The following is a 24,045-nucleotide window of genomic DNA, read 5'->3' on the forward strand; positions in this document are numbered from 1 at the left end:
GATTTAATAAGCAAATAGATCCCTCCAGTCTCAGCAGGAGGAGCACAGCTAGGTAATTGTCCTCCCTCACCCCGTGTACATTCTGGCAGAAAACTGGAGGTTTGTTCTCTGAGTAAGGTTACACTGCGTACAACTGAGTGGTGTTGGGTGAAGGGGAGAAACTGTACTGAAAAAGAATAAATGAAAGTGTATATATTTGAGCATTCACATTTCCAGCTCACTTTTCATACTTGGCTCCCAGAGCATTGTCAGCCAGTCTTACAGTTTTCAAGCAGGAGATTGGAAGATCTTTGGGGGAATCTGTGTAGGGAAAAAGACCGAAACAGAGAGAAGAATTTTTTTTTCTGAAGTATAGTTGATGTACAGTATTATGTAAGTTACAGGTTTATGATATAGTGATTCCCTATTTTTAAAGGATGTATTCCATTTATAGTTATTATAATATATTGGCTATGTTCCCTGTGTTGTACAGCATATCCTTATAGCTTATTTTTTTCTAAATAGCTTTATTGAAGTACAGTTGATACAAAGTAAACTACACATACTTGAAATGTATGATTAGGTAAATTTTGAAACCATAACTATAATCAAGATAGTGAACAAATCCATCTGTTTTTATATTAAACCTGTAACACTGACTATATGTATGTATCAGTTCAGTTCAGTTCATTCGCTCAGTCGTGTCCGACTCTTTGCGACCCCATGAATCACAGCACGCCAGGCCTCCCTGTCCATCACCAACTCCCGGAGTTCACTCAAACTCATGTCCATCGAGTCGGTGATGCCATCCAGCCATCTCATTCTCTTGTCGTCCCCTTCTCCTCCTTCCCCCAATCCCTCCCAGCATCAGAGTCTTTCCCAGTGAGTCAACTCTTTGCATGAGGTGGCCAAAGTATTGGAGTTTCAACTTTAGCATCAGTCCTTCCAATGAACACCCAAGACTGATCTCCTTTAGAATGGACTGGTTGGATCTCCTTGCAGTCCAAGGGACTCTCAAGAGTCTTCTCCAGCACCACAGTTCAAAAGCATCAATTCTTCAGCGATCAGCTTTCTTCATAACATTAATTAAAAAAAAAAGTAAATTGAGAAATAATTTTTAGTTCAACAAGGTTCTATTGTGTAGCACAGGAAACCTATGATAAACCATAATGGAAAAGAATATGAAAAAGAATACACATATGTATAACTGAATCAGCTGAAATTAACACTGTAAATCAACTGTACTTCAATAAAATTTTAAAGAATTTAAAATAAAGATCAGTTTGTCACCTCTTATAAAACCTTAGCCCTTCTATTTAGAGTTGTCTTCTCCCTCCTTTTTGCTTTTGTTCCTCACAGTACATATTTCTGTTACAACACCTCTAGCACTGAGTGGCCCTCTTCATAAGGAAACGATTAAAATCCTCATTTTTGATAACAAAGTTAAAAGCAAATATTTTACCAACTTGAGTATGTAAACATTTAGGACTATGGATAAAATAGTTAAATATCTTCTTTTAGCATTTATTTATTTAATTTTTCAGTCATATGAACTTAGAAATATTTTTCCTGTTCTCTCATTTTTTAAATGTCAGCTTTCCAGAACCCATTTATATGCATTTCCACCTAACAAGATTTGTGATATAGTCCCTTTTAAATCCATTAATGGTGTTCTTACTAGACTTTTATTCCCAGCTATAGGTTTTTCCTTTGACTTAACATTGTATGGTTTTTATTCATTCTATATTAATAACTGTGGTCTTTACAATGTAACTGCTTACTGCTCACTTTTTAAAGTGATTTCAAAAATTTTTTACAGTGATATTCAGTACATGCAATATATTCATATTCCTATGAATCAATGATTAATGTTGAATTTAATTGCCACTTTTGTTTTTCTATTGGTTCTGTTTACTTCTATAAGCATCAAAAAATTTCCAAAAATATCCCCAGAACAAGCTTTAACTGAGATAATTTAAACATCTTACCTGAGCAGTATCTTGTTCAAAAAGAAAATAAATGAGAGAATACCTTATAGTGAGAGACTTTGTAAGGACTCATAGGTGACTTCTTTTCTGGATAATGATTGTAAGGAATAAAATCTTGCCTTATATTTGGATATACACATGTATTTCTTTACGTGTCTGTCTTATACGTCCACCTTATCTATAGACTATAAGGCATTTCAAGTAAGGATTAGGTCTTTCATAATGTAAATAACAGTCCTCATAAATATATTTGCTAATTATTTTTACCAAGGCATTTGCTTACTCAGTAGAGTTTATAGGTACATGTTAAAAGGTTGCCTTTTGAGTAATTGTGTTTATCTAAATAGTTCACTAATACTTTCTTATTTGTGTTAATTTGTTCAAGGTGTCTAGCAGAGTAGAAAAGGACTATAATGATCTTTTTGATGGAGATGATACAAGTAATGTCGGTGACTGTCTAAATGACAATGCAGTCAAAACCCACTCTTTTTCAAAAGGGATTGTAAATGATGAGGAAGATGATGATGACCTTATGCTGGCTTCAGGTCGTCCTCGACAGCGAAGTCACATCCTTGAAGATGATGAAAACTCAGTTGGTATGAGTTAACTTTGTGAATGTGATAATCCATCCTGTTGATCAATATTTTCCATTTTTTATTAAAACTATTATTCAAAGTCAGTATTGTGTTGGTAAGTAAGGAGTACATCAAAGGCTGTATATTGTCACCCTGTTTATTTCACTTATATGCAAAGTGCATCATGAGAGATGCTGGACTGGATGAAACACACACTGGAATCAAGATTGCCATGAGAAATATCAGTAACTCAGATATGCAGATGGCACCACCCTTACGGCAGAAAGCAAAGAACTAAAGAGCCTCTTGATTAAAGTGAAAAAGGAGAGTGAAAAAGTTGGCTTAAAACTCAACATTCAGAAAACTAAGATCATGTCATCTGGGCCCATCACTTCTTGGCAAATAGATGGGGAAACAATGAAAACAGAAACTTTTTTTTAGGGGGGCCCCAAAATCACTGCAGATGGTGACTGCAGCCATGAAATTAAAAGACGCTTGCTCCTTGGAAGAAAAGCTATCACCACCCTAGACAGCATATTAAAAAGCAGAGACACTACTTTGCCAACAAAGGTGTGTCTAGTCAAGGCTATGGTTTTTCCAGTGGTCATGTATGGATGTGAGAGTTGGACTGTGAAGAAAGCTGATCGCCGAAGAACTGATGCTTTTGAACTGTGGTGTTGGAGAAGACTTGAGAGTCCCTTGGACTGCATGGAGATCCAACCAGTCCATCCTAAAGGAAATTAGTCCTGAATATTCATTGGAAGGACTAATGCTGAAGCTGAAGCTCCAATACTTTGGCCACCTGATGTGAAGAACTGACTTATTTGAAAAGACCCTGATGCCGGAAAAGATTGAAAGCAGGAGGAGAAGGGGACAACAGAGGATGAGATGGTTGGATGGCATCTCCGACTCAATCGAATGAGCTTGAGTAAATTCCGGGAGTTGATGGACAGGGAGGGGGACTGGCGTGCTGCAGTACATGGGATCATAAAGAGTTGGATATGACTGAGCAACTGAACTGAACTGATGATTGAGTTGGTAAAGTGTTGCTTTACTATTTAATACATATGTTGAAAAAAAGATTTGATCCTAAAAAAAACGATTTAAAGCTTCTGCTTTAGCAATCTAGAAAAAGAGCAAATTAAATCCCAAGCAAGCAGAAGGAAGGAAATAATGAAGAGCCGGCTACAACATGGATAAACCTTGAAAACATTATACTAAGTGAAAGAAGCCAACCACAAAGCTATAAATTACATCATTCCATTCATATAAAGTGTTCAGAACAGAGAAATCTGTGGAGACAGAAAGTAAATTAGTGGTTGCATAAGGATGAGTAGAGAAATAGAGAGTGATAGCTAAGAGGTACAGGGTTTCGTTTTGAGGTGATGAAAACATTTTAAAATTGTGCTGATGGTTGCACATTTCTATGAATGTACCAAAAACCATGAAATTGTACACTTTAAATGGGTCAATTATATGGTATTTCAGTTATATCTCAATAAAGCTGTTAATTTAAAGAGTAGAAGTCAATGAAATTGACAACCAAAAGGTATTTGTTGTTGTTCAGCCACTAAGTTGTGCCCTACTGTTTGCAACCTCATAGACTGCAGCATGCGAGGCTCCCTTGTCCTTCACTATCTCCTGGAGTTTGCTCAAACTCATGTCCTTTGAGTAGATGATGCCATCCAACCATCTCATCCTCTGTCGCTCTTCTCCTCCTGCCCTCAATCTTTCCCAGCATCATGATCTTTTCCAATGAGTTGGCTGTTCACATCAGGTGGCCAAGGTATTGGAGCTTCAGCTTCAGCAATAGTCCTTCCAATAAATATTCAGTGTTGACTTCCTTTAGGATTATCTGGTTTGATCTCCTTGCTATGCAAGAGACTGTCATGAGTCTTCTCCAGCACCAAAAATTCAAAAGCATCATTTCTTCGGCACTCAGCTTTCTTTATGGTTCAACTCACACATCTGTATGTGACTACTGGAGAAACCATAGCTTTCACTTTGCGCACCTTTGTCAGCAAAGTGATGTCTCTGCTTTTTAATATGCTGTCTAGGTTGGTCATAGCTTTTCTTCTAAGAAGCGAGCCTCTTTTCATTTTGTGGCTGTAGTCACTGTCCATAGTGATTTTGGGGCCCAAGAAAATAAAATCTATCACTGTTAATCCACTTTTTCCTCTTCTAGTAGCCATGAAGTGATGGGACCAGATGCCATGATCTTAGTTTTTTGAATGTTTAGTTTTAAGTCAGTTTTTTCATTCTCCTCAAGAGACTCTTTAGTTCCACTTCACTTGCTGCCTTAAGGGTGGTGTCATCTGTATATCTGATGTTATTTATATTTCCCCTGGCAATCTCGATTCCAGCTTGTGCTTCTTCCAGTCCAACGTTTCGCATGGTGTACTCTGCATGTAAGTTAAATACGCAGACTAACAAAATACAGCCTTGACATACTCCTTTCCCAATTTGGAACTAGTCCATTGTTCATGTCTGGTTCTAACTGTTGTTTCTTGACCCACATACAGGTTTTTCAGGAGAGAGTTAAGGTGGTTTGGTACTCCCATCTCTTAAGAGTTTTCCATAGTTAGTTGTGATCCACACAGTCAAAGGCTTTAGCATACTCAATGAAGCAGAAGTAGATTTTTTTGAATTTTGCTCTTTGTATGATCCAGCAGATGTTGGCAATTTGATCTCTGGTTCCTCTGACTTTTCTAAATCCAGTTTGTACATCTGTAAGTTCTCAGTTCATGTACTGTTCAAGCCTAGCTTGAAGGATTTTGAGCATTACTTTGCTAGCATTAAACCAAAAGCTAATTCTTTGAAAAGGTCAATAAAACTGATAAATCTCTATCCTGATTGATCAAGAAAGATACAAACTATTGATATAAGTAATGAAGGGGTATCATCATCATGTATCCCATAGACCTTCACTATCCAATATGATGGCCACTAGCCCCTTGTGGCTATTGAGCACTGAAAATGTGGCTAGTTCAAATTGAGATATGTTGTGATTATTAAATGTGACAAGATTTTGAAGACAGTACAAAAAAGAGAATGTAAAATATCTGGCCATTTTTTACATTAAGTACTTGTTGAAATTTTATTTTAAATACAGTATGTTATTGAAATTAATTACACCTGTATCTTTTTACTATTTAAAATATGGCTGCTAGAAAATCTTAAATTAGATTTATATCTCACATTATATTTCTCTAAGATAGCACTGCTATTAATAACATGTTTAATAACTCAATATTATGAACAACTTTGTGCTTATAAATTCAACATCTTAGATGAAATGGACAGATTCTTTTTTAGATTTACCTGTTTTTGGTTCTGCTGAGTCTTTGTTGCTGAGAGGGCTTTTCTTTAGTTGTGGTGAGTGGGGGCTATTCTCTAGTTGCAGTGAGGGCTTCTTGTAGTGGCTTCTCTTGTTGCGGAGCATGGGCTCTAGGGCATGCAGGTTTCAGTAGTTGAGGCATGTGGGCTCAGTAGCTGCAGTTCCTGGGCTCCAGAGCACAGGCTCAATAGTTGTGGTGCATAGGCTTAGTTGCCCTGCAGCATGTGGGATCTTGCCAGATCAGGGATTGAACCTGTTTCTCCTGCATCGGCAAGCAAATTCTTTACCACTGAGCCACCAGGGAAGCCGGAAATGGACAAATTCTTTGACAGGTACAAACTACCAAGCTAACTCAAGAAATAGGTGACCTGAATAGTTTGGTATCTGTTTAAGATATTGAGATTATAATTAAGAACCTTTAAATAAATGATTATTACAACTTACTTGCTAAGATTAACACATTTGAACATTACCAAGTAAAATGCCAGTGTTGATCGTAAATTGTGCTACATTTAAAGCATGTAGGATTTATAGTATAGCTCTCCTCAGATATTTGGTCTCAGGAACTCATTACATTCTTAAACTTTTTGAGGATCCCCCAAAATTGTTTGCCAAGTTTTGTTTATTGTTGTTTACTATGTTAGAAATTAAAACTGATAAATTTTTAAAATATTCGCTTTGACAACAAACTCATTATATGCAAACATAAATAATTTTATGAAAATAAAACAACTAGTTAGAAAAGTGATGTTACTTTACCCTTTTGCAAATCTTAGCGTAGAAGACAGCTGAATTCCCTCACATGCCTCAAGACTGTCTACTGCCATACATTAGTTTTGTTTGAAGTATGTGAAGAAAATTTAGCCTCACACAATATAGTGTTTGAAAAGGGAGAAGTATTTTTAATAGTCTTTTGAAATAACTACGGATATTCCTCTTTGATGCTTTACCAAAATGCAGCAAATGATAGTTTCTTAAAGATGACTTGCAGTGCAGAATCTGAATACTTGCTGGTGAACTTTTCAACTCTTTTATTATGTTAAAATCCGTTGGTCTAATTTGAGCTTTGAATGGATCTTTTACCATGTTTGATTCTGTCACATATGCACTGATAATTTGGAAAATGCTGGTTTATTGAGCTTTGCAGACCTTCTTGATACTGGCATGTTATCCAGAATATTTGTTAGTATCATCACCAATCTCATCAGAAGTTTTTAAATATTACAGAGCGGTCAAGTTCATGGTGGCAGATACAGGTTTTTCATTATTCTCATTTTCACTTGAAAGCTCAAATTTTATCATTAACCACGAATTCTGTCAGTTATTTTTCCTAAATGACCAATTCACTGCATTTTTAAGAAGACATTTACCACATTCCTGAGTTGGTATAACTAGTTTATCTGGCATTCTTTTAGGTAAAAATGCTGTTACATGAAAAAATTAGTTCAGCTTACAGCTCAACAAATGCTTTTTTTTTATTGAGACAGTATTCCCAATTCTGTATACGCATTTCCCATTTTAACACAGAGAACATTTTTTAGCAGTCTATGCAAAACTCAAAATTTAATAAAATTAATATTTTTACTGTTTTTACTGCAGTTGGTTAACAATATATTGACTGCTAATACAGATTGGTGCCACTGACTTACTTCATGCTAAGGTACCAACAGTTTAACCCTCTGACGTTTGAACTATTACCACAGATATTAACACAGTGAAAGAGGCAAATAACATGTTAGTATTGTTAAATATGATTGGACATGTTTAGTAGATTTCATAATACTTTTCCAAGATAGCTGGTATGTATGATTCTCTGATTATAATCCTTTGTTTTCTAGATGTTACAGTGCTAAAAATTGGTTCTAGTCTTTTCAAAGAAGAGGAAGATGATCAGGGAGGCAGCATTCACCATCTACCAGTTGTAACATCCCAGAGGCCATTTTATGATGGCCCTATGCCAACTCCCCGGCAAAAGCCATTCCAGCCAGGTTCTACACCCTCGCATCTCACTCATAGATTTATGGTAAGCCGTGGGTCTACATATAACTTTGAAGTAGTTTTATCTCACTTTAACATTTTATCTCATTATAGTTAATTTTGTTTGGTAAAAAATGTTTTTTAAAACCTTCATTAACTGACCTGGAGCACTTCGTTTGCTTATAATTTTGTGGTTGATTTATTTTATGGTTAACTAACAGTTTTAATCTTATTTCAACCTGATTTTTGAAAATTGGATTAAATAAAATTCTGCTTCACAAAATGACATATAATGAACATAAGTAAATGTGACTGTATATCTTGCAGTTTCTCTTGACTATGCTTCCAACTTTTATTTCTCATGTTAGTTTTAAATAGAAGATTGTACTGATTCTAAAAGACTAGTTAGGTGTTTTTTAGAAAGTACAATATAGTGTCAGAAGGTGATAAGTACTATAAAAAAATTGTCTGCCCCTTTTGCCCATGCCACCGGAATTTTTGCTCCACAAGTGTAGAGATTTTTCTGTTTTGTTTATTGATAGCACTTAGAACAAGGTATCGGAAAAGGCAATGGCAGGCCACTCCAGTACTCTTGCCTAGAAAATCCCATGGACGGAGGAGCCTGGTGGGCTGCAGTCCATGGGGTCACTACGAGTCAGACATGACTGAGCGACTTCACTTTCACTTTCTACTTACACACATTGGAGAAGGAAATGGCAACCCACTCCAGTGTTCTTGCCTGGAGAATCCCAGGGACGAGGGAGCCTGGTGGGCTGCCGTCTATGGGGTCGCACAGAGTCAGACACGACTGAAGTGACTTAGCAGTAGCAGAACAAGGTATGGCACAGTAGGCATTCAATATATATTTATGGATAAACAACTACATTTTGTCTTAAGTTTAAGAGCTAAAAGTGTTTAATATGTTTATTTGTTGACTGCTTGAGTTTTTCCACTGAGGACTTTGACAGTTGTCCTTTTTGAATGGTATGGTCCTGGCATAAATTTATAGATGAATATTAAAGGTGATGTTTTATTTAAAAAGAAAAATTTTTATTGTCTCATCAGTAATCATCATCAAGTGATAGATCTTAATTTTTCTAATATTGTCAAGTACTTTATATTAATAGTTATATTTATGGTCGAATAAAGGAAACACTAGGATTTAGGGGGAGCCAATAGTGTACATGAGTGGAATACAGCTTTTAAAATGGTATCAATTTATGCTGCCTTACAATGTATATATTTATGCCATGACTATAAACCAGTTGGTTGGGCCAAAAAAGTAGGCAGTCATTTATATCCATATTTGTAAATAAATAAACTTTTGAAACATTTCTTTTGAGAAATTTAATGGTTCAACTGTTCAAAGGTCAATTGTAAAATATTTTTAATGAAAGTAATATACTTTAAAAAATATTAAGTAAAATACTGCATTTGCTAATAAGTATGTATGTACCTTCTCATGAGGAAAAGAATAATTAGTAATTGTTGCTCTGATGCTCAAGTAACTACTGTTACCTGAAAGTGGTTGCTTCCATAACTTAATCCCTCATACAGACTACAATATTTGTTAGTTTGTAGTATTTTAGCCTGCTGATTCTAAGAACTTTAATCTTTCTCACTTGTGTTTAACCTTAACATGTTTGTAGGTGTGGAACTCTATTGGGATTATTCGCTGCTATAATGATGAGCAAGACAATGCCATAGATGTGGAATTCCATGATACCTCTATACACCATGCAACACACTTATCAAACACTTTGAATTACACAGTAGCAGATCTTTCCCATGAAGCTGTTTTGTTGGCATGTGAAAGCACTGATGAACTAGCAAGGTAAATTCAGGATTTTGAGGATAACTTCTTTACTGTTGAACTTTGAAATTTAGTACATAAAGTTGTAAGGCAACAAGCAAAATTATAAATCTTTTGTAGTATGGAATTTCAGGAAGAAGAGTTTAGTACAAATACAGTACAGCTATAATACCTCAGAACATATGTCTGCTTTTGCCTGATTGTCCCTTTCTTTCATAAGAGTAATATACATATTAATTGTAAACAAGCAAGTTTAAGTAGTACAGAATTTTTATAAAATGAAAATTGCCTGAAGAATTCTTCTCTCAAATATAATTACTTTTAACAATTAACAGTTAATCTAATTCCAGCCTTGGACAACTGCTGATCTGGGTTTTGTCACCATAGATTAGGTTTGTGACTTCTCTTTTAAAAAAGGGAGGAGGGAACACACTGAAAAACTTTATAAGTACTATTTGTCATTTTGACTTAATATACTTCAGACTTCTTAGGTAGGTAGGTAGGGTAGGTAGATAGATATGGAGACAAGAAAATTAAGTTGGAAAAGCAATGGATGCAGAATCAGTGTTTTTTTAAAAGAAGAAAGCATTTTATTCAGCTTTGTTATTTCACCCAGCTTATCCTCTCCTGTTAATTTTTTCAGCTGATCATGGTGCTTATTATATATTTGATCATAGATTTTACTAACTCCCAGGTTATTTGAAATTAAAATCCTTTTGCCTGATACATTAGCTCCTTGCTGCTCAGTGTATGGTCCATAAACTACGGGCGTGGTCACCTGGGAGCATGTTGAAAACACAGAGTCACAGACCCAACTCGATACCTTCTGAGTCAGAATCTGCATTTTAACAAGATCCTCAGGTGGAAGAGTATGCTTTAAAGCCTGAGAAATACCAGATTGGGTCATTTTAATATTTTAATTGGTTTCCTAATTTACGCAACGTAAAATCAACTTGGTACTTTATTTTTGAATTAAATCAGTTTACTAAAATAAATCAGGGTTGACTCAGTGTCTAACTCAGAATATCTTACATAATTAAAACATTTCCATGTGCAGTTTTTTTAAATTGAAATATAACTGTTATACAATATTATGTTAGTTTCTGCTGTATAGAAAAGTGATTCAGTTATATATGCATTCTTTTTTATATTCTTTTCCATTATGGTTTATCATAGAATATTGAATATAGTTCCCTATGGTATTCATTTGGGCCTCATTGTTCATCCAGTCATCTATATATATAGGACTAGTTGACATCTGCTAACCCCAGACTCACAATCCATCCCCCCCACTCCCCCTGCAGTTCTTCCTTCCCCCTTGGCTCCATGTGTAATTTTGATTTCAGATTGTTAGGATTGTTATGATTTCATGATTGATGATTGTTCTTCTTTTTGTTTTCCAAGATATATTATTTCACAGTCTTAATATCCTTTTGTTTTGTTTTTAATTTTTTAATATTTTATTGAAGTATAGTTGATTACAATGCTGCATTAATTTCTACTGTATAGCGGTCATTCAGTTGTACATATATATTCTTTTCCATTATAGTTTATCACTGAATATTGACTATAGTTCCCTCTGCTATACAGTTCAGTTCAGTCACTCAGTCGTGTCCGACTCTTCGTGACCCCATGAATCAGAACACGCCAGGCCTCCCTGTCCATCACCAACTCCCAGAGTTCACTCAAACTCATGTCCATCGAGTCGGTGATGCCATTCAGCCATCTCATTCTCTTGTCGTCCCCGTCTCCTCCCGCCCCCCAATCCCTCCCAGAATCAGAGTCTTTTCCAGTGAGTCAACTCGTCGCATGAGGTGGCCAAAGTATTGGAGTTTCAGCTTTAACATCAGTCCTTCCAATGAACACCCAGGACTGATCTCCTTTAGAATGGACTGGTTGGATCTCCTTGCAGTCCAAGGGACTCTCAAGAGTCTTCTCCAACACCACAGTTCAAAAGCATCAATTCTTTGGTGATCAGCTTTCTTCACAGTCCAACTCTCACATCCATACATGACCACAGGAAAAACCATAGCCTTGACTAGACGGACCTTGGTTGGTAAAGTAATGTCTCTGCTTTTTAATATGCTATCTAGGTTGGTCATAACTTTCCTTCCAAGGAGTAAGCATCTTTTAATTTCATGGCTGCAATCAGCATCAAGAAGCACAAGCTGGAATCAAGATTGCTGGGAGAAATATCAATAACCTCAGATACGCAGATGACACCACCCTTATGGCAGAAAGTGAAGAGGAACTAAAAAGCCTCTTGATGAAAGTGAAAGAGGAGAGTGAAAAAGTTGGCTTGAAGCTCAACGTTCAGAAAACAAAGTGATGGTCCCATCACTTCATGGGAAATAGATGGGGAAACAGTGGAAACAGTGTCAGATTTTATTTTTTTGGGCTCCAAAAGCACTATGGATGCTGATTGCAGTCATGAAATTAAAAGACGCTTACTCCTTGGAAGGAAAATTATGACCAACCTAGACAGCATATTAAAAATCAGAGACATTACTTTACCAACCAAGGTCTGTCTAGTCAAGGCAATGGTTTTTCCAGTGGTCATATATGGATATGAGAGTTGGACTGTGAAGAAAGCTGATCGCCGAAGAATTGATGCTTTTGTAGGAACTTGTTTACCCATCCTATATGTAGATTAGTTTGCATCTGCTAATTCTGAACTCCCAATCCTTTCCCCCCTCCCCACTTGGCAAATACAAGGCTGTTCTCTGTGTCTGTGAGTCTGTTTCTGTTTTGTAGATATGTTCATTTTTGTCGGGGCTTCCCACTCCAGTATTCTTGCCTGGAGAATTCCATGGACAGAGGAGCCTGTTGGGCTACAGTCCATGAAGTCACAGAGTCAGACATGACTGAGTGACTGACCCCTCACCTCGTTTCTGTCATATTTTAGATTCCACATATAAGTGATATCATATGGTATTTTGTCTTTTTCTGATTTACTTAGGTTAATTTTTTTTGGCTGTGCCCACGTGGCTTGTGGCATCTTAGTTCCTTGATCTGGGATTGAACCCACACCCTTGGCAGTGAAAGCAATAGGTCCTAACCACTGGACTGCCAGGGAATAATTCCCATCCCCCTTTGTTTTAAATTTGAATTTAAAATTACTATTCAGGAAATCAGTATTGCCTCTGATTCTAAATACTATGACATCTACATTCTAAAGCTTAAGTTTCATAACAACTTACATGTATATAGATGCAACAGTAAAAAGACTGGAAGCACAAGTCAAATTGTTAGCAGTGGTTGGTAATGTCCCTGGTGCGATAATATTTAATTTTTTTTCTTTTTCTATTTATTCTCCCATATTAAAGGTTTTGTTTTTGTTTTTGTTAATGAGAGGACTCTTGCCGATCATTTTGATGCTTCCTTTCTTTTTAAAAATATAGTCATGATTTTTGTATGTGTGTGTAACCTTGGATCATGTTCTGATTTTATCCTGGGTTTTTTTCCATTTAACATGTTGTGAGCATTTTCCTATATCTTTAAATATTGTTGAATAACATGACTGTTAATAGTTGTAACATAGTACATTTTAAGGGTATTTCATAATTACTTTCTTAAAGCCATTTTGTTTATAAACGGCCGTTTTTTGTGTATATTATATAGCATATAAAGATGCTGTTATTTGTGTATAATAGAAAAATAAACTATTTTATTTTGTTATTGTCAGTTTATCAAAAATAAACTATTTGATTTGTTCTATTATAATAGAAAAATAAACTATTTGACTTTGTTTCGTTACTTGATTTGAGTATCATTAGTTTTATATATATATATAAATTATCAAATGTGAAAGTTTGATTGTTTTTGTCTTGTTTTAATTTTTAGCAAGCTTTACTGCCTGCACTTAAGTTCTTGGGATTCAAGCAAAGAGTGGATAGTGGACATGCCTCCTAATGAAGATATTGAAGCCATATGTCTTGGTCAGGGATGGGCTGCTGCTGCCACTAGCTCCTTGCTTCTTCGCTTGTTTACCATTGGAGGTGTTCAGAAAGAGGTCTTCAGTCTCCCTGGGCCTATTGTGTCAATGGCCGGACATGGAGAACAGCTTGTCATTGTTTATCACAGAGGTAGATTTTTTCCTAGTATTTTATATTCCTTTGTATTCTTCATATTCTGTCTTCAGTACCCATCATTGTGCTAAGACTGGTTTTAATAGGTTACTGATCTGAATTGATTTTATGACTCACAAGTCAAAAAATACAGTTTGAGAAACTACCCTGGGTTATTTCATTAAGACCCATGGCTTTAGTACATCTCTGTGTTCATGACTTGTAAGTTAGTATCATAAACCCTACTCTTCTTATATCTCCAGACTTACATATCCAGTTGTTGACTTGAAATCTCTATATAGAGTTTTGATATATACCTCAAACTTAACTTGGTCAGAATAAAGCCTCTGGGCTTCTTTTTCCCCTCCGAAGTTGCTTCTTCGTTCTTTGATCTTGATAAATGGCGTACTACCAATCTAGCTATTCAGGGCAGAAATGTAAGAGTTATCTTTGATTCTTCGCTTCCCTCATAGCCCTAGCATCACTTGAGACATATCATGTCAGTGCACACAACACGTTCCACATCTCCCCTAAAACCTCAGTTCAAATGAGATATCGTCTCTTAGGTGTTATAATAACCTCCTAACTAGCTTTTCATCTTCAATTCTTACTGGTAATTTTTTAAAAACATAAATCTAGTCACTTCCCTCTTCTGCACAGATTCCTCTGATGATTTTCTGTTGCTTTAGAATAAAACTCAAACTCGTTGTCATGGGTGGCAAAGTCCTACATGATCTGACCTTTACCTGTCTCTTCAGCCTCATCTCTTACTACAGTTTCTCTTGTCAGTGATTCTGGCCCTACTGACTTATTTGTGTTCTTCAAAATCACCATGTTTGTTCCATTAAGCCCTTTTCATTAACTGTCCCCTATCTACTGTAGTGCTCCTCCTCACACCATTTGGATGGCCAGCTCCAACTTGCGAATCGTATCTCAGTTTAAATTTCACTTTTTCCAAAGGCCACCTTTGTCCAGCCTAAGGTAGCCACTCAGTCTGACCCTCTGTATCACATTAGTATTTTAATCCTCAATGATGACACTTAGTATTTTCTTTCTTTTTTAAATTAGTTTTTCCTCTCCTACCTGAATATGAATTTCATGAGAACACTGACTTTGTCTTGTTTACATTGTAGCCTCAGTACCTGGTACAAAGAAAGCTCTCTGTAAATACTTTTAGAGTATTTACAGTTATATTCTTGAGAATTACCACTTACAAATCTCAATTCTTTAGAATTACCACATATATTACCACGTTATGTAAAGTTCTAGTTTATGTAGCATACTGTTCTAATCCCTTATTGGTACCTCAGATAAATAGATTATCTATAAAAAGTACTGCTAATTAATCTGGGAATTTATCACAAAATAACCTAAATTCACAGAAAATAATTTAGGCTAATTATTTTAACTATAACTTAGCATTATAGCAAAATAATCTTTGATACCTGACTTATATTTATATTTTCTCACTAGGTACAGGATTTGATGGGGATCAGTGCCTTGGAGTTCAACTGCTAGAGCTAGGGAAAAAGAAAAAACAAATTTTGCATGGTGATCCTCTTCCTCTTACAAGGAAATCCTACCTTGTATGGGTTGGATTTTCAGCTGAAGGCAAGATAAATTTATTTATATTAAAGATATTTTTCAAGAAGAAAATTGTTTATTTTATTCCTAATTAATTTATTTAAAGATAACTTGTCTGTATTTTATGTTTAAATTTCTTTATTTTAATATGTTAGCAGAACTGAAAACTAGGATTTCCAGGCAAGGTACTCACTGTTTTATGTACAAGATGTCTTCTTCTGATTAGAAAACTTACTAAGAGGGAAATAAATTTTTCTGAAAGTTTATTAGATATTAAAGAGGAGATACAAGTACCTGTTCAAGTTTTGGCTTTTCTAGCAGAGTCTACGTGAAAATCAGGAATTTTCTATTGCTGCATTGTTCACTACAGTAACCACCAGCCAAATGTGGCTCCTGAGCTCTTGAAAAGTGGCTAATCTGAGTTGAGATGTGCTACAGCTATAAAATACTTTCCAGATTTTTAAGGCTTAGTATGAAAAAAAGGATGTAAAGAACTTCAGTAATTCTTTTACGTTGATTGCATGTTAAAGTGATAGTATTGGATATTAGATTTAATAAAATATATTATTAAAATTGCCTTCGCTTTTCTCATGTAGCACTAAGAAATTAAAAATTATATTTGTGGCTCACATATTTCTACTGAACAGTGTCCTGTTGTAGACTCAGTAGTGGGTTATGACAGATGTTTGAAGGACACTAAGGAGTGCCTTATTTTAAGGCACCTGTTAACCGTGTCTTCTGGCTTAAATATTTCTATTCTTGGTGATTCACCATTGGAAACTCCAGTTTGTTTTTAAAAATCCAACCATTTCTGAATGTGTTTTCTATTGAGATACTAGTCACTTATGCTTTAATAATGTGACCATTAATAACTTCCATTTTTATCGATTTGTTTTTTTTCTTCCAATTAGCTGTCAGATCTAAACCCTGAGAAAACTGCTAGTAAGAGGGATGTGAAGTCTCAGATAAAAAAAAGGATAATTGGGAAATTTACTGTGCATTTCCTGAAATGGGGGCAGAGTAGATGGGGAAACAGGGATGCTTACTTGTTCCCTAGGTAAGTTTAGGAACAGAGCAGTGGGGAACTGTTGGGAAGAGAACAGTGACGAGGCCAGAAGAGAGGGGGAGGAAGAATACTAAAGAAACATTTCTCTGTATCATCACCTTGCATCAGGTTCTGCTCATTTTTCCAAGTCTCTCTTGACTAAGGAATCATCAGATTCAAGTTTTAACTTCTTTACTGAAACTGACTTTTCAAAAAACTGCTGTACTCCAGCAGGTGGCATAGTTTTCACTGAATTCATCAGGGTTTTTTTTCCCCCCTCTTTAAATGTTAGTCATATCACTTGCAGAGTTTTTTTCCTTTTTGTTCAGTTAAGTCTTACTCTGTGGTTAATGAAATGTTATGGGAAATAATCTTGGATTATTTGCCCTTTTGGTTTTTTTGGAGGGGATGTTTGTTTTTGTTTTGAATTGAAGGTTAAGTGATCAGTGTGTGTTTTTGAAAAAATGATTTATTTAACAAATGCATAGCTGTGATTCCAGGTGATTTGTTTTTCTGTTGGTGTATAGGTACCCCATGTTATGTGGATTCAGAAGGCATTGTTCGAATGCTTAACAGAGGACTTGGTCATACATGGACTCCTGTATGTAACATAAGAGAACACTGTAAAGGAAAATCTGATCACTACTGGGTGGTTGGTATCCATGAAAATCCCCAGCAACTGAGGTGGGCTATTAAAAAATGCTTAGTTGACTCTTTTTAAAAGTACTTTGAAATTCTTTGTATTGTGCCTATCCTGTCAACTTAGTTCATTTATTTGTTTTCCTAGTCACTAAATTAAGAATTTCTTTATATTAACTATGAAGTTTTCAACCATTTGCTTGACTTAGAGCTTGTTGAACAAAATAGAAACTAAGGAACTTCCCTGGTGGTCAGTGGTTAAGACTGATCTCCCAGTGCAGGGAGCACAGGTTCAATCTTAGGTCAGGGAGCTAAGATCTTGCAAGCCAAGCCATACCACTTAGCCAAAAAAAAAAAAGAAACTAAGTTTATTAGCGTGACTAGCATCATTTCCTCCAGATTGAGGGGGTTTCTGGGTAAATGTGGCATTTCATATTTCCTTACAGTCTTTTATTTTAAACTTTGATTTAGAATTGAGTATGTAATTTAGCTACTTTTTGAGGTTTTTTGACTTAATTATTGTTATAAGGGATTCCCAGGTGACTCAGTGGTAAAGAATCTGTGTGTAATACAAGAGACTTGGGTTTGATCCCTGGGTTGGGAAGATCTGCTAGAGAAGCAAATGCCATCCTATTCCAGTATCCTTTCTTGGGAAATCCCATGGACAGAGGAGCCTGGTGCGCTACAGTCCATGGGATTGAAAAAGAGTCAGATATAACTTAGTAACTAAACAACAACATTGTTATAGGGAGTGGGCTAGTAGAAATTTAGTCCTTGACTGCAAGTGTAGAATTCTCAGTACATATTGTCTCTATTCGGTATTATGTTGAGTATTTACCTGTTTTTAATGCACCTGGACATAAAACTTTTTTCTGCAAGTTGTGTTCATTTAACAAACATATGTTAAAAGTACTGACTGTATGTTCTGTTCCCCATGAAGATAAATAGGCCAGCTCCCTGGAAGGGTTGGCTGGTAAAATCATTATCTTCTCCTGAGTCTGTGTTCTAAAAGAGTTAAATTGCCTCCAATGTGGAAAATAGTCCCTTACAACACAGAAGACGAGTGAACTCACTGACTTTTGGAAACTTAGTCTGGACATCGGCCCCAGTTTTCTCCAGGTTGATACTTTTCAACTGTTTAATATAAGGGAACAAATATTTTACTTATTTGGAAAGGAATTGGAATAATTTTGTTCCTTGGTAAACTGTGGTTTATTTTTTCATATTTTGTTCTTTAATTGAGTTAGCCAGTTTCTGGGAAACGCATTCATTGTAGGCAGAACCCATCAAGGCAGCAGTTAGTTGAGTTTGTTTTTTCCTCTTCTTCCATGAAAGAGATATCTAACAGAGAAAAGATCTTTTTACTTCAAGTTTTTAAAGTTAAGAAAAGGATAAGAAATGTGAATTGGTGCTCTACTTTAATGTAAATGTGGTTTTAAAGAAACTATTAGTAAAATCCTAATCAGTTTTTCTTTATGATAATTGCTTACTATGACTAAATCAATAAAGTATTAAAGTTTTAAAATGTTTTTAAACAAGAGAGTCTGTCACTTTGTAGAGAAAAGAGTGTTAAGGCAATTAAGATTATTCCCGTTCCTCCTAATTTTGTTAATGTACATTATATATATATGTAGTTGGACTTGTTCTTTCTGAATGCAAATATTCTGTCTTCCATTTTGCACGACTAAAATGGTTTTGTGTATGGGTGCGTAATAGAATTGCTAAAAGAGATTTTCAGACACTAAGTATTCACATTGCCACCTGATACTGTGTGGTGAAAACCACTGATTTATATGAAATTATGAAAGAGGAGGAAGAATAAAGAAAATGAGAATTATGATTAAAAAAATATTGCAACTCTAAAAACATGTTTGTTTTTATTGTATAGTCACAAAAAGAAGAAAAAGGAGTATTTAAATCTTACAGGGAAGGGGGGGACTATGTAATTTGAAAAATATTCCTGGGTATTGCTACTTAAATGATTTTTTAACTACTATAATGGATATTTGATAATATTAGAAGATATTTATGAAAAAAATTTAAACCCAAAGCCCTAATTTTTACTTAGTATTTTCCTTCAAGAAAGTCTATGACTTAAAGCCTGATTAAAAGGCTGTATTATAAATAAATGGGATGGCTTTTGCTAAGTATGGAACAAGGTACTAGTTTTTTAAATACCTTCATGAGCATTAGAAAATTTATGTATGGTACTTAGAGTGTGCAGTTATGTTTTTCTTATTATTTGGAGTACATACATTAAAAGAGTATTCTACATAATAAATCACTATGATGAATGAATATTTTTTAATTCATAAATTACATAAGTACTCATTCTGATGGGCATATATAAATGCCTTACATATCTAGTCAGAAAAGTCCTTGTCAACTGAACTATTAACACATAAGGCATAGCAGAGCAGATAGATATACCTTATAACCTTTTTATAATGATATGCATCTTCTGCTTCACTGTCACTGATATCTGATAATAAACACTTAACCTGTATTGGACATTTCATCATCTTTTTCTCTTATATGACACTTTCTACCAATAATTACCAAGTATTTCCAAACTGAAGAATGAAAGTAAATATGCTTTATCACCTTTTTATCTTAAGGGTAATCTGTTTTATAATATGGATCCTGTGACAAATATTTATGCCACAGTTTCTATATTTTAAAGTGGGCATTTTGCTAAGGAGTATCTGAAAGGAGCTGATTTCACTTAGTGATTGTTCATTTAGTAAAGCTGATGTGGAGAGGGATTTTTGCAGTAATTGAAATATGTAGAGGGATAGTTTTTATAGTTAATAAGGATGGGCTCGATGAAGGACAGAAATGGTATGGACCTAACAGAAGCAGAAGATATTAAGAAGAGGTGGCAAGAATACACAGAAGAACTGTACAAAAAAGATCTTCACGATCAAGATAGTCACGATAACGTGATCACTGACCTAGAGCCAGACATCTTGGAATGTGAAGTCAAGTGGGCCTTAGAGAGCATCACTACGAACAAAGCTAGTGGAGGTGATGGAATTCCAGTTGAGCTATTTCAAATCGTGGAAGATGATGCTGTGAAAGTGCTGCACTCAATATGCCAGCAAATTTGGAAAACTCAGCAGTGGCCACAGGACTGGAAAAGGTCAGTCTTCATTCCAATCCCAAAGAAAGGCAATGCCAAAGAATGCTTGAACTACCGCACAATTGCACTCATCATGGGGTCACACAGAGTCGGATACGACTGAAGTGACTTAGCAGCAGCAGTAGCAGTAGCAGCACACGCTAGTAAAGTCATACTCAAAATTCTCCAAGCCAGGCTTCAGCAATATGTGAACCGTGAACTCCCAGATGTTCAAGCAAGTTTTAGAAAAGGCAGAGGCACCAGAGATCAAATTGCCAACATCTGCTGGATCATGCAGAAAGCAAGAGAGTTCCAGAAAAACATCTATTTCTGCTTCATTGACTAGGCCAAAGCCTTTGACTGTGTGGATCACAATAAACTGTGGAAAATTCTGAAAGAGATGGGAATACCAGACCACCTGACCTGCCTCTTGAGAAACCTGTATGCAGGTCAGGAAGCAACAGTCAGAACTGGACATGGAACAACAGACTGGTTCCAAATAGGAAAAGGAGTACGTCAAGGCTGTATATGGTCACCTCGCTTATTTAACTTCTATGCAGAGTACATCATGAGGAACGCTGGGCTGGAAGAAGCACAAGCTGGAATCAAGATTGCTGGGAGAACTATCAATAACCTCAGATATGCAGATGACACTACCCTTATGGCAGAAAGTGAAGAGGAACTCAAAAGCCTCTTGATGAAAGTGAAAGAGGAGAGTGAAAAGGTTGGCTTGAAGCTCAACATTCAGAAAACAAGGATCATGGCATCTGGTCCCATCACTTCATGGGAAATAGATGGAAAAACAGTGGAAACAGTGTCAGACTTTATTTTTTTGGGCTCCAAAATCACTGCAGATGGTGACTGCAGCCATGAAATTAAAAGACGCTTACTCCTTGGAAGAAAAGTTATGACCAACCTTGATAGTATATTGAAAAGCAGAGACATTACTTTGCCAACAAAGGTCCATCTAGTCAAGGCTATGGTTTTTCCCGTGGTCATGTATGGATGTGAGAGTTGGACTGTGAAGAAGGCTGATTGCCAAAGAATTGATGCTTTTGAACTGTGGTGTTGGAGAAGACTCTTGAGAGTCCCTTGGACTGCAAGGAGATCCAACCAGTCCATTCTAAAGGAGATCAATCCTGGGTGTTCATAGGAAGGACTGATGCTAAAGCTGAAACTGCAATACTTTGGCCACCTCATGCGACGAGTTAACTCACTGGAAAAGACTCTGATGCTGGGAAAGGTTGGGAGCGGGAGGAGAAGGGGACGACAGAGAATGAGATGGCTGGATGGCATCACCGACTCTGTGGACATGAGTTTGAGTGAACTCCGGGAGTTGGTGATGGACAGGGAGGCCTGGCGTGCTGTGATTCATGGGGTCGCGCAGAGTCGGACACGACTGAGTGACTGAATTGAACTGAACTGAGGCCTGAAGTATTTTTTTGTTTGTTTATTGTAATATTTATTTATTTCATGATGTCAACTCTTAATTGTGGCACATGTGATCTTCAGACTTCTTTGCATTATGCAGGATTAGTGGCAGCATGTGGGGTGTAATTCCCTGACCAGGGATTGAATCGATGCATTGGGAGCACAGAGTCTTAGCCACTGGACCACCAGTTGTTTAGTTGCTCAGTTGTGTCCGACTCTTTGCAACCCCATGGACTGCAGCACGCCAGCCTTTCCTGTCCTTTACCATCTCCTGGAGCTTGCTCAAACTCATGTCCATTGGAGTCAGTGATGCCATCCAACCAGTTCATCCTGCTGTCCCCTTCTCCTCCTGCCTTCAAAATTTCCCAGCATCAGGGTCTTTTCCAGTGAAGTCCCCTAAAGTACTTTTTTAAAAGAGAAATTTGGAGTAATGTTATTCCAAGTTACTAACTTTTGGAAAATTTATAATGTAGCAGTTTTTGTGATATTTTTAAGAAGTTTTTATGGTGAGACTTTTTCTTTTCTGACAGGTGTATTCCTTGCAAAGGTTCTCGATTTCCTCCCACCCTTCCACGCCCTGCTGTAGCTGTTTTGTCCTTTAAGCTTCCTTACTGTCAGACTGCCACAGAGAAAGGACAGATGGAGGTATGCATAAATCTTGACACTCAATTTGATGATACCTGCCTATAACACAGGCATTTAAAATTATTCTGATGACTCTTGTTCTGTATTCCTTACTTTATAAGTAAATAATAGCAGTAGCTGGGAGGGAGGAGGTCTTGTGACCCCAGGGTACCCGGTTGCCATCTCTGCTTCCAGGAACTTTGTCTAAGAGGTAAGTGGGTATGACCATTAGCTCCTCACTAGGTAAGGCACTCACTGTCAGGCTTGGACAAGTTGTTGAGAGAATGTGCCTCCTTGAATTTTGTACCCTAGGCACCAGGCTTGCCTTATTTTAGTTCTAGCCCTGTGTCATTGATATCTTGTAATTAGTTATTCTAAACAAGAAACAAATCAGCTTATACAAATCTTGTTTACCAAGTTCTCTGAGCATTAACCGTGATAACTAAGAATCTTTAAAATGCTCTGCAGTTGACCCTTGAAGAACATGGGCTTGAACTGTGGGGGTCCATTTGTACATGGGTTTTTTCAATAGTAAATAATACAGTACTACATGATCCAAGGTTGGTTGACTCTGAGGATACTGAACCTCTGATTATGGAGCAACAGCATATAAGGAGGGCTGACTATAAATTACATGCAGATTTTCAACTACACAGAGGGTAGGTGCTTCTGCCTGCTACATTGTTCAAGAGTCACTGTATTCCACCCCCTGTTTTTAAGTATAGAAGATAAAGTCAAACCATAGTAGTACATTACAATTTGAATTGAAAAATAAGCTGTAGAAAGGAATGTTTCAGAAAATATTTTATTCAGAAACTGCTATCATACGATCAATATTTAACTCTTGCCAGATAGTCAGCTGATAGTTGACCGTAAGCAGTTGTTCCACTTTTGCAGGAACAGTATTGGCGTTCAGTTATATTTCACAACCACCTTGATTATTTAGCAAAAAATGGTTATGAATATGAAGAGAGCACTAAAAATCAAGCAACAAGAGAACAACAGGAACTTTTAATGAAAATGCTTGCGGTGAGTAAAATAAATACAGTGGGGAAAATTTTTTCTCTAGGTTGAATTTCTTAATGGTATGTGAATTAGCAGTTTCCACAATCTAGAATTCTTAAGCTGTCTGGTGGTATTGGTGTTTTTCTCCCTTAAAAATACCAGTTTCCCAGTTGATGTGGCAGTTAAAATATTTAAGCTAATACCTCTGAACACAGGAAGAAATAAACTTTTGGTGCTGCCTCCCTTCGTATTTTTGCCCACTGGTCTGTACTGTAACAGGCCCTGTAGGTAATTTGTATGCTTGTTCATAAAGTTTGAGAACTGGCTCCAGCTCCTGCTCTTATATGCAACAGGTAAAGTTTGAGTGTAGCCTTTTAGAGCTGCAAGGCTGAATGAGCAGTCTTAAGGACTTTGATCAGGCTTTTAGAATGCCTGTCTTTTGTTATCCTCTTAGGCAACTGTGTGTGGGAAAAGTTTGTAGCCAGTGACCAAGTTTGGTGCCCTGGATATTTAAGTACATTTATCTTTAAAGATAAAAGAACTTTTTGAAAGATAAAGTTCTTAAGTTTGTGTTCTCGTTCCGGTTGGTTTATGAGGAGGGATATAATGTAATTTCTTCTCTGCTCTTGCACTAGACTGTAAGCCTCTTGAGGGCCATGGCCATGTCTCGTTCTCTGCCATTTACTGGGCACTGACAGTGTCTAATACACAGTAGACCTCAGTATTTCCTCAGAGAGTAAATGGCCCAGACTTCTTGTTTCATTTTAAGGTTGAGGAAAAAAGAGTTCTGAGGGAAAAGTGATATCTAAGTTCATAGAACTGATTGTAACTTCAGTCTCCAAAAGGTGGTATTCACTATT

The 24,045-nt window shown here is 36.4% G+C and overlaps 1 protein-coding gene across 3 annotated transcripts in view; it reads left to right on the top strand.

Annotated features, from left to right (window-relative positions):
• The window catches only part of WDHD1 (WD repeat and HMG-box DNA binding protein 1), a 57,836-nt gene that overhangs the window by 22,479 nt on the left and 11,312 nt on the right, over positions 1–24,045 (top strand). For all 3 annotated transcript variants that reach the window (XM_055436397.2, XM_055436398.2, XM_055436400.2), the window contains 8 exons: positions 2,353–2,563; positions 7,718–7,902; positions 9,506–9,690; positions 13,513–13,754; positions 15,210–15,347; positions 16,893–17,049; positions 22,087–22,201; positions 23,078–23,209. In XM_055436397.2, the coding sequence (XP_055292372.2) occupies positions 2,353–2,563; positions 7,718–7,902; positions 9,506–9,690; positions 13,513–13,754; positions 15,210–15,347; positions 16,893–17,049; positions 22,087–22,201; positions 23,078–23,209 (1,365 nt within the window). The remainder of the gene's footprint in view (positions 1–2,352; positions 2,564–7,717; positions 7,903–9,505; positions 9,691–13,512; positions 13,755–15,209; positions 15,348–16,892; positions 17,050–22,086; positions 22,202–23,077; positions 23,210–24,045) is intronic.

The sequence above is a fragment of the Moschus berezovskii genome, chromosome 9, assembly GCF_049115385.1.
Source record: "Moschus berezovskii isolate FMDL1 chromosome 9, NW_MosBer_1.0, whole genome shotgun sequence".
NCBI classification, from domain to species: domain Eukaryota; kingdom Metazoa; phylum Chordata; class Mammalia; order Artiodactyla; family Moschidae; genus Moschus; species Moschus berezovskii.